Source organism: Camelus bactrianus, chromosome 28 (assembly GCF_048773025.1).
Source record: "Camelus bactrianus isolate YW-2024 breed Bactrian camel chromosome 28, ASM4877302v1, whole genome shotgun sequence".
Lineage (NCBI taxonomy): Eukaryota > Metazoa > Chordata > Mammalia > Artiodactyla > Camelidae > Camelus > Camelus bactrianus.
Window position 1 is genome coordinate 3118006 of NC_133566.1, and position 12025 is coordinate 3130030.

General features: G+C 40.9%; 1 protein-coding gene across 1 annotated transcript in view; it reads left to right on the top strand.

The window, feature by feature from the left end:
• The window catches only part of LOC141575467 (early endosome antigen 1-like), a 64549-nt gene extending 59335 nt beyond the window's left edge, over nucleotides 1-5214 (top strand). Inside the window, 1 exon segment of the mRNA XM_074354716.1 lies at nucleotides 1687-5214. Within this exon segment, the coding sequence (XP_074210817.1) occupies nucleotides 1687-1758 (72 nt within the window). The 3' untranslated portion in view covers nucleotides 1759-5214.
• The last annotated feature ends 6811 nt before the right edge of the window (nucleotides 5215-12025 follow it).

The window sequence follows — 12025 nt, forward strand, 5'->3', positions numbered from 1 at the left end:
GATCAACGAATAGATTTAGCTTACGAATTCTAAAATAAATGTTATCTTCTTAAAAGTAGAAAATTATGTCAAGAAAGATGTGGAGTTACTAACAAGACACAAATGTTTATATAAAAGAAGAATTTTCCTAATATACAGATTGACTCAAAATTACTATTTTTTTCTCTAGTCTTTTGGCTCTGTCTCTTTTTTTCTGTTTCTGTTGGTTGGTCAAGACACATCTCTGCTAATTTTGCCCAGAATTTATGGTTGTTCTTTTTACTTTGTCTCCCATCTTCTCTTTGTTATATATATACTTATATCATCTTTCTGACGTTGCTTTTTCTATAGTATATTCCTACTTGGTAATTTATATTAACGAACTTCTCAGACTGGTGTTCAAGAATCATTACTGCTGCCTGCCTTTCCCACTTTGGTACCTAGACTTATTACTCCCCTCGAGGTAATAAATAGCATTTGTTATTTTCCCTCATGCAACTTGTTTGTTCCTTTGTGACTTTATCTATTTATGTCTTCTTGTATAGAGCAGATAGCATGAGTCATGTCTACCTATTGCTTAACTCCTCTCACCACTTTACCAAGTTAAAAGTTTATTTTCATGTGATTTTTAACTTACTAGTTAGTCCCACTCAACTTTACTCATTTTATTTAAGACTGTATACTCAAGAAATTTAACACAGCTTTTCTATTAATCCATTTTTGCCTATGCATTATGTTTCAACTTTGTTAGAAAAGTTTTTTTTTTTTTGATATGTGTTTCATTTAGATTAGTCTGTTTAAAGGTCAGAGGCTTTGCTAGTCCTCCACTACATCTGTAGTATCCCCTTCTAGCACACTGCATATAAAAAGTGAGCATTATAAATGTCCATGATTGACTCATCAGGTGCTCACCGTGGCTTCTTATCCTGGCTATCTTTGTTACAGAATTGAGTTAAAATTCTAATCCATACCTTATGTGTACATATGATGACTTAAAAATGTTCAATATTAATTGTAACAACCCCACTAAGACCAGACTTTGACATTTGATTAGGCTGACTGATCCAGATCTTTGATTGGAGGTGTCAGTTTTTATACTTTATACTTGATAGTACTGAGTAAAATAACAAAACATGAGATAGGTTAGTGAAATTTTTAGATCACTGTTTTTACATACCTAGAAAGAACTCTGAATTACTCCTAAAAATAGTGTTTGTTAAGAAGAGCAAAAACTAGGAATCAGTAGAATCAGGCATACTACAGCAGTGAATGGTATTGTTATGCTAAAACTCTTACCAACTATGAAATTGTAAAGCCAGAAATCAGAATTGCTGAGGTATATTGTTATGTAAAACAATTTTTGATGATAGAGGAGTAGTTTTAATTTTTAACTCAAATGAGAGAATGTAAATATTTTGCATACCTTAAAGAGTCTAGTTAGTAGATTTTAGTGTTTTCATTTTATGTCAAAATTTTGTTAGTAGTTCTTATTACACTAGTACTAAGAGCTTAGTCAAGTGGACCAATAATAAAATCATAAGTTAGTATGTAATGATTTAATTCTTGGTTGGATATTTTCACTGTTTCTATATTGTAATAATGACTAAAACATTTAGTACGAAATGATACTGCTCTAAAGATTGTTTGAATAATTAGAATAATTGAAAGTATTAGGAAAAGAAATACATTGTTAAATTGATATTTCAGGACTTGACTGAAAAGTTGCAGAAGAAAGAACTGGACTATACTCAGAGGAGAAACACAATGAAGAATGTGTGAGTAAAAAGAATATACAAGCAAGCCTTCCTCCAAAGACTTAGATTATCAACAGCTTCAGTCAAGGTTATCTGCATCTGAAACGTCTCTGCAGAGAATACAGGCAGAACTAGGTGAAAAGGGAGAAGCAACTCAAAAGCTCAAGGAAGAACTGTCAGAAGTGGAGACCAAGTACCAGCATCTTAAGGCACAATTTAAACAAACTTTTAATGAACGTTCGTTCATCTAGCACAAAGGGAATGGGTTGCGTCCCGTCCCAAAGGTGGAGACCCCTTTCTTTGCGCTCCTGCACTCTGTCTGTCCCTGTCCCTCCTGGACACTCTGTGGAGTCCCATCCCTGAGGTGGGTGTCTCCATTTGTTTACCCGCTGCAATAAGTCCCTGTCCCTCCTGGTCTCCCCTTCATTGCCCCCCTGCATTCTGTCTATCCCTGTCCCTCCTGGACCCTGTGTGGCGTCCCATCCCTGAGGGGGAGTCTCCCTTTCACTGCCCCCCTGCTCTCTGTCTGTCCCTGTCCCTACTGGACCCTCTGTGGGGTCACTGAGGTTGGGGTCTCCTCTTCATTGCCCCCCTGCACACCATCAGTCCCTGTCCCTCCAGGACTGTCTCTGGTTTCCCATCCCTGAGGTGGGGTCTCCCCTTCATTGCCCCCCTGCACTGTCTGTCACTGTCCTCCTGGACACTCTGGGGTTCCCATCCCTGAGGTGAGGTCTCCCCTTCATTGCCCCCCTGCACTCTGTCTGTCCCTGTCACTCCTCGACCCTTTGTGGGGTCTCTGAGTTGGGGTCTCCCCTTCATTGTCTCTGTGCACTCCATCTATCCCTGCACCTCCTGTACACTCTGTGGAGTCCTGTCCCTGAGGTGAGGGTCTCCCTTTCATTGCCCCAATGCACTCTGTCTGTCCCTGTCCCTACTGGACCCTCTGTGGAGTCGAATCCCAATGGTGGGTTCTCCTCTTCGTTATCCCATTGCACTCTGTCCCTGACCTCCTGGACCCTCTGTGGGGACCCAGAGTTGGGGTCTCCCCTTCATTGCCCCCCTGCACTCTGTATGTTCCTGTCCCTCCTGGACCCTCTGTGGGGTCCCATCCCTGAGTTTGGGGTCTCCCTTTCATTGCCCCCCTGCACTCTCTGTGTCCCTGTCCTCCTGGAACACTCAGGGGTCCCTTCCATGAGGTGGGGTCTCCCCTTCATTGCCCCCCTGTTTCTGTCTGTCCGTGTCCCTCCTGGACCCTCTGTGGGGACCCATCCCTGAGGTGGGATCTCCCCTTCATTGCACCCCTGCACTCTGTCTGTCCCTGTCCCTCCTGGTCCCTCTGTGGGGTCCCAGAGGTGGGGTCTCCCATTCTTTGCCCCACTGCACTCTGTCCATGTCCTCCTCAACCTTCTGTGGGGTTCCCATCCCTGAGATGCGGTCTCCCCTTCATTGCCCCCCTGCACTCTGACTGTCCCTGTCCCTTCTGCACCCTCTTGGGGTCCCTGAGGTGGGCTCTCCCCTTCCTTGTCCCCCTGCACTCTGTTTGTCCCTGTCCTCCTAGACACTCTGTGGGGTCCCATCCCTGAGGTGGGGTCTCCCCTTCATTGCCCCCTTAAACTCTGTCTGTCCATGTCCTCCTTGACCCTCTGTAGGTTCCCATCCCTGAGGTGGGGTCTCCCCTTCCTTGTCCCCCTGCACTCTGTTTGTCCCTGTCCTCCTAGACACTCTGTGGGGTCCCATCCCTGAGGTGGGATCTCCCCTTCATTGCCCCCCTGCACTCTGACTGTCCCTGTCCCTTCTGCACCCTCTTGGGGTCCCTGAGGTGGGCTCTCCCCTTCCTTGTCCCCCTGCACTCTGTTTGTCCCTGTCCTCCTAGACACTCTGTGGGGTCCCGTCCCTGAGTTGGGGTCTCCCCTTCATTGCCTGCCTGCACTGTGTGTCCCTGTCCTCCTGAACCCTCTGTGGGGTCCCGTTCCTGAGGTGGGTGTCTCCCTTTCATTGCCCCCTTAAACTCTGTCTGTCCATGTCCTCCTTGACCCTCTGTAGGTTCCCATCCCTGAGGTGGGGTCTCCCCTTCGTTGCCCCCCTGCACTCTGTGTTTCCCTGTCCCTCCTCGACCCTCTGTGGCCTCCTCCGCTTCCTCAAATAGGTAGATAGTTAGATAGACAAAGTAACCCCCTCCTTCAACAGACAGAAAAATTAAAAGAAACACTAGCCTACTCCTATGCCTCATCTAGATAGATAGACAGATATATAGATAGAGAGAGTGAGAGATACATAGATAGGCAGGCAAGGAGAGTGACATGCTAGGCGCCTCCTCCTCCGTTAGATAAACAGACACACACATAGACTAGCCTCTCCCTTCCTCCAATAGATAGGCAGTCAGGCAGGCAGTCAGACAGACACACTGACACACTAGAGGCGGGGTGCGGTCTGGGGACGGGGTCGGCGTCACCGACAGGGGACACGGGTGCCCCTGACGAGCCAGAGGATTTTCTCCCATGTCCCTAGCAGCCTGGCCTGGGGGCGATCTCCGCTCCCCCAGGTTCGCCGGACTGAAGCCTTTGAAGTCAGCCTGCTCCTAGGAGCGGGCGTGGTGCTGTCGGGGGAAGAGGTCGGCCGCAGAGGCGGAGGCAGCCCAGCAGCAAAGGGGGATCCCTCGGCGAGTTGCTCTTTTTCTTCCCATCTACCCGTCTCCTGGCCTCGGGGCGGCCTCTGCTACCCCAGATTTAATTCTCCTTGTCAGCCAGGTACTGGGAGGCAGTCGAGGTGAGCTCAGGGGAGAGGGACCTCGCCGGGAGCAGACTGCCTCGAGGGAGCAGATCAGTTTGCTCCCATCTCCACAAGGGCCTGGCCTAGGGGCGGCCTCTCCTGCCCCAGGTTCCCGGTATGCATGTTTGCAGGTCAGCCTGCGCCCGGGAGGAGGGCTCGTGCTCATGGGCTGCCCCACCGAGCCAGTGTACTTCCTCCCATGGTAGTCAGTCACTACTTCTCCCTATGCTTTATTTCTATTTTAAAATAACTTACTGAGATATAAGTGATATTTAACAATGCACATATTTAAAGGGTACAGTTGGACAGCTTTTGACATAGGAATAGACTCGGAAAACCGTCACCACAATCAAGGTAATGAACACACGAATCGTCCCTAGCAGTCTCCTCATGCTCTCTTCCAGCCCACCCCTCCTGTCCCCACCACCTCATCCCCTGGCAATCACTGAGCTGTTTCTTGTTGCTATGCACTGGTTTACGTTTCCTAAAAGTAAACGGAATTACACACCGTATCTCTTTTTGTTTGGTTTCTTTCTCTTGATGAAATGTTTTCTGAAAGCAATTCTTGTTGTAGCCTATAATGTATTCCTTTTAAATTGCTGAATAATATTCTGTCTCAGAGTTTGTGCACTTACCTGTCGATGGACATTTGGATTGCTTCCAATTTGGGGTTATTACAAATAAAGCCACTATGCTTATTTGTGTAAAAGTTTTTCTATGGACATGTGTTTTCTATTGCCTTAGATAAATGCCAAAGAGTGGAATGACTGGGTGACAGAGTTTATATGTTCATACGGGTTCTAAGTTTAATTTTTAAGAAACTACCTGAGGTTCAAAACAAATGCTGTCATTGTACATCTGCACCAGCAACGTAAGAGGGTTCCAGCTGCTCCACATCCTTAACAGCACCTGATAGGATCTTTTAAATTTTATCGTCTCTACTAGTGGTGTCTCATTGTAGTTTTAATTTTCATTTTCTAACTGACTGCTGATGTTGAGCTTTTCGTGTGCTCATTTGCCATCCATATGTCTTCTTTAGTGAAGTATCTGTTCACATTTTCTGTCCATTTTTATGGTTGGTTGTTTTCGCAGTAGTTTTTGTGAGCTCTTTATGTATTATGTACACTAGTCTGCTTTCTTTCTAAAACTAAGGACTATTTCAAATCTGGGGGAAATTACAGATAATACTATAAAAATCCTATACACTTGTCACACATATTGAATGCATGATAACATGTTCTTATATTTGCTTTGGGTTTTATTTTTTAAAATAAAATCTCACCGATAAGGGACATTGGAAGCCCTTTTCTTATCCCTCTCTAATTCTCTTCTCTTCCTCCTCAAAAGTAAACATTAATCTGAACTTGGTGTGTATCTATGGCTTTGTTCTTTTACTACACACACGCACACGCACACGCACACACTCATGCAGACACTCACATACATACACCTAGAGTTAACAATGCGTTAATCATCCTTAAGCTTTCTTGCTTTTGGACTTTCTACTGGTGCAATCCTACTGTATATATTCTATGTGATTCCTGTTGTTTATATCATGTTGTTGAAATTTATCCACTTTGATTCAGGTAGCTATGGATCACTTGATTGCAGATTTCCATAATGATAACCAACATTTATTTTTCTTAGTAGTAACGATGGACATTTTGGTTATTTTCACATTTCTTGTGTTATCAACAGCACTGCTAGAACCTTCTGTGTATGCTTTCTGGAGCATGTTTGTCAGCGCTGCCCTAGAAACAGGGTGGATGGGTCAGGGAGTGTGCTCACGCTCCACTTTACCGGACTAGCTAACACCTAACTGCTTGAACAGATTTGCAATTTCACCAGCAGCGATGACAGTTTCTATTGATTCACATTCTCTCCAGTACTTGGTGTGGTCAGGCTTTATGTTTTTGCCGATCCGGGAGGTGTTGAGGTGGTATCTCAAGATCTCTTATTGACAATGTGTCCAGCCTAGGTAAATCCTCTCCACTGTCTTCTGGATCCTGTTGCTACTATCAGTTCTTTTGTAAATGATCTGTTTCATTCCTTGAGATCCTATACAATCTTCTCTCTCCTTTTGCTGTTCTGCAGTGCCACTACGATATATCTATACGTGGAGAGGATTTTCTAAAGTTTATACTGAAAGTTCATTCAGCTTCCTGGATCTGAACATTGGTGTCCCTCAGTAATTCTGGAAAATTCTCAGCAACCAACTCTTGAAAAACATTCCTCCTCATCCTCCATTATTTCCTTTCAAACTCCAGTTAGACATATAATTGACCTGCTCACTTGAGAATCTGCATCTCATATATATATTTAATTTATTTAAATATGCTCAATTATAAAGTGCCAATTTCTGGTGTACAGCATAAAGTTTCAGTCATACATATATTCATTTTCCTATTCTTTCACATTATAGGTGATATAAGATATTGAATATGGTTTCCTGTGCTCTACAGAAGAAATTTCCTTTTTTTAGATAGTTAATTGTACACTGTACTTGTTTTAAACTTTTTTTAATTGCGTAATAGTCATTTTATGTTGTGTCAGATTCCAGTGTAGAGCACAATTTTTCAGTTTTACATGAACATACATAGATTCATTGTCACATATGTTTTTCACTGCGAGCTACCCCAAGGTCTTGTGTATATTTTCCTGTGCTATTCAGTATAATCTCGTTTATCTATTCTACATTTTGAAATCCCAGTCTGTCCCTTCCCACCCCCTGCCCCCTTGGCAACCACAAGTTTGTATTCTGTGTCTATGAGTCTGTTTCTGGTTTGTATTTATGGTTTTTGGTTTTGTTTTTTTAGATTCCACACACGAGCAATATCACGTGGTATTTTTCTTTCTCTTTCTGGCTTACTTCACTTAGAATGACATTCTCCAGAAACATCCATGTTGCTGCAAACGGTGTTAAGTTGTCATTTTTTGTGGCTGAATAGTATTCTACTGTATAAATATACCACCTCTTCTTTATCCAGTCATCTGCTGATGGACATTTAGGCTGTTTCTATGTCTTGGCTGTTGTAAATATTGCTGCTATGAAAATTGGGGTGCAGGTGTCATTGTGAAGTAGGGTTCCTTCTGGATATATGCCCAGGAGCAGGATTCCTGGGTCATATGGTAAGTCTATTCCTACTCTTTTGAGGAATCTCCATAGTGTTTTCCATAGTGGCTGCACCAAACTGCATTCCCAGAGATAGGTCATTTTTAAATTTGCAGTCTGAAAAATAATGGTGATTATACAGCAAATGAAGCTTCCTTTGAAACACTCTGAAGCATTCTCATGGAAACTTTTTATCTTTACTGTATCATTGTAAAGTAGGAAAGGGATGAGTAATTGGTGGTATCAAATGACCATTTCCTTATGCTCAGTGAACTTGGCTGTTCTCACACATTTCAGCTGTACAATTTTAGTTTTATGGTTTTCTGTGGTTCTGGTCACTGTGATGGTCTATGTGAATCCTTTACAAGTTACAATTTTCATCATCTCAAAAGAGTGTCTTTATGTGTCAATGAAGCCATTTAGTAATAAATTTCTCATGAAGAATAATATTGATTTTACAATATAACTTGGGCATAAAATATTATTTGATTTTTTGAGGAGTTGGAATGCTTTTCCTAAATTTACGTTTTCTTTAAATGTTAAAATTAATGGGCCTCATAAGTCAATGTTATTTCTCTGACTTCAAAGAAGCTATTTATTCAGGCAAGAGAACACTTTTGTGGTACTCTGTGTAATAGGAAGCACATCACTTCATTTGGTAGAGAGTGGTGATGCTAGATGACACGTCTCAATTAATAGAATGTAGTTTTTTATTATTCAATATGGCAGATTATGGAAAATGAAGAAAATTTTTCATTTGTTTTATATTTCATTCATTATAATTTTAATACCAAAATCTGACTTTAAAGAGAATAAAATAAGAGGGAAAACTATGGTTCAATTCCGTTTGTAAATGTAGACGCAAAACCCAAAATACTCTGAAATATTAACAAATCGAAATCAGCAGTGAATTAAAAAAAAATCTTGCTTGACAAAGTGGAATTTACTCCAAAAAAATGTAAAAATGATTCAACATGCTTTGCAAACTCATTACATAAGCACATTAAAGAACTATACAATTTTATCAAAAGATTTAAAATAACATTAAAGTTTTAGTCATTTGTTTCATAAGCTCTAAGTAAAAAGACTAGGAATAAACTAATGTAACATAATGAAGGGTATTTATCAAAAATCTAGATGTCCAATTGTGAATTATTAAGCAACCAAAATGTGGAACAGGACTTCAGTGCCCTCTATCATCATGATTAAATGACATGATTTTGGAAGGTCTAGCTAATGTAAAAAATAAGAAAGAGGAAATAAGTTATACTAATGTTAGAACAGAAGGATTAAATTATCTATATTTTTAGGTGGTAGGGTTGCAGGCTTGGAAAATACCATAGACCAAATTTTAAAAAAAATATTGAATAAAAAAGAATTTTTCACACAAAATAAATAAAAATCAATAGCTTTAAAAATATCAATCAATAGAAATTAAATGGAAACCCACCCCACTTATAATAAAAATAAAAGCTAGAAAATAAGTAGAAATAAATTTAATAACAAAAATAAAAATAAATGAAAGCTAGAAAATAAATGGAATTGAATTTAATAATGAATTTAATAGAACACAAAGGAAGACCGCTAAACAGTCTTGTGGGAGGATGCAGAATGAGATGAGCTTAGAGATGTACAGCCTTTAGAACTTCCGGGTGAGTCTCTTGGCTATACCCTCTTGTGTCACCTGCCTCCCTACAGGTGGTCAGATGCTGTACGGTGCCCTGGCCTCTTCCCACTCAGGACCACTTCCAGAGGAAGAAGAGAGCCCGTAACTTCTGGATGCTAACCTGATGAGCAAGACAGATCTTACCCCAAAGATGGCATGACTTTCCTCACATCCTTTTGGCCAGAATTGGGCCACGTGCCTACTTTTGAACTAACCTTTGGAAAAAGATTAGACAAGTTAGCATGAGTCTGGAGTAGAGTGGAGTCAGCTTTCCATGAAGAACATGGCAGAACTTGTTTCTTGAAAAAGTCTGGAATTATACTGGTAAGCACGAAGTGAAAAGGGACTAACGGTTGGGTGAATAACAGTTACTCAACTGGAAGAACAAAAAAAGACAGACCCCTACCTTGTTCCATGTAAACAAACCCCAGAAGGTTTAAATAGCTAACTGTAAAACACACCTGTAACAATATTAGTGGAAGACTGAAAAGAATACTCATCTAATCTTAGGACCAGGAAGGCCTTCGCAAGCGATTTAAAAAAACCACCCTCAAAGATCATAAAGGCAAATGGTGACAGATTCACTGTAGATGTTAAACGTTTCTATATGGCAAAGAATATTAGAAACCATCAAATAAATGGTTGACACGGTAAAACATTTCCAATATACATGGACAAAAGTTTAAGATTGCTCCTACACGAAGAACTTCCTCAGAAAGGGAGAAAACAAAGATCTAGTTGAAAAAAATGTCAAAAGGTATGACTAGGCAGGATAAAACACAAAAAGTGGCAAAAGATTAAAATCATCAATCTCACTAGTGTCAGGAAATTTTTAATTAAAGCAAAAAAAATCAAGTTTCTTAGCAAATTTTAACAATTAAAAAAATTGATAGGGTCCAAGATGTAAAAAAGATTAGAGAAGCTGGCACTCTGTAATTTTACTGACGGGCATGTCTATTGCTACACCTTTTAGGGGAAGCAATCTGGCAGTATCTGTTAAATTCTGTGATGTTAAAATCTCATTTTTAACAATACATTTTATAAAAATTAAAAGCAATACACCAAAATATATGTCTAAAGATATTCTTGTACAGTTTTATAATAGCAAACCATAGGAAACCATTTGAATGTCCATCTATGGTGGAATTGCTGATGACACTATGGTACACACATGCTGTGGACAAGCATGTTGCTGCTAAAGGTGAAGGAGGTCTCACATGATGGTGAGAATGAAAGATGAATAAAGTAGAAGAAAGAGAAGCAACTGCAAGAAAGTGCTGACTGCAGCTTAATGGAGGGACAAAGCAGGGTGCTTATTACCTAAGGGATCTTCAGGCCGGCTGAACACAAAACACTGTCTAGAACAGTCCATCAGAGGAAGGAAGATAGAACTTATTTGCTGGCACTCATGCCTTGTCTCCCTTTATCAAAGTTCCCCTTGAAGGTCTGGCACACCCGTACTTCTGAGTATGTCACCCTGGAGAAGCCAGACCCCAAGCATCAGCTGAGTGGATAAATGGTGATGGAGCAGGAGCCTCAGAGCCTGGTCAGGCCATGCCTGTGCACCGGAGATGCTGCAGCTCCCACCATCACAGCTGCCGAAACAGAACTTGGAGGGGCTAGGCCTTACCTCATGGAGGAGTGAGGCAAAGACAGCCTGGCCTTTGGATGTGACATGGTGGCAGCTGTAGCTGAAGCAGTGGTGGCAGCAGCTGGGGATGTCCATGACCAAGGGACCAAGGGACCAAGGTACTTGGAGTCAGGAATGAACGAATGTGTTCAATAAAATGTCTCTCATCAATTTGAGTAAACCACCATCCTGTAGCTGTTCAGACTGCCTCTGCTCCAGTCTGTCTGTTACCTCTGGACAGGAGACTGCATTCTCTGGTCTTCTACCTTCTCTTTTGCGTTTCCATCTGTTGGTGTCTTTGTGTTTTATTCAGAATCTTTTCTTTTAATCTGTATTCCTAGTCACATGGTTTCTCCTTGATTGTGTCTAAACTTCTGCCAAGTCCATTAATTGAGCTTTAATGTTAATAACTTTATTTCTATTTTAGAATGTTCATTGTTTTTCTTTAAAATTTTCCAATATTCGGCTGGAAATTTCTACTTTTGTTCTTAATCTGCTGGAACATATTAAGAGTAGTTATTTTAAAATCTGTGACTCTAACTGGGTTTTAGACTGAGAAATTATTATTAATTTTATTAAATGTAATAATGGTCTGATAATTGGGTTGTTAGAATTATATACTAAAGTCTTTAGAGATGAAATGATTTTATGTTTAGAATTTGTTTGAAAATGCTCCCCAAAATATGTGTGTGTGTTTAATTGTTAAAGATGAATAATTTATACACAGGGGTTCATTATACTATTCTTTCTTTGATGTATGCTTAAAAATTTTCAAAATAAAAAAAGTTTTTAAAAAGTTTGATTCTGATGACTCCATTTTTGGGGGGAGTTCTTAAGAGATTGTTCTCTTTTCTCTTGCCTTTCTTGGCTTACATTCCTTTGGTCTCATGGGTATTTGGAATTTGCATTTGCGGATCAAATGCTGTGTATGACAAGTAGTAGGAGTAATCTGAGGTCTAGTCTGCTGTTATCTTCCCCGAGGAAGGATTTGTGCTTTTTCTTGGCTGTCAGCTGGAACATTCACCACAATCCAGTTTTACACATGACTTGAAGCTGGGATTCAGTCCCTCTGAGAGATGAATAACATCTCTGTCACCCTTATTCCTAGGATGTAG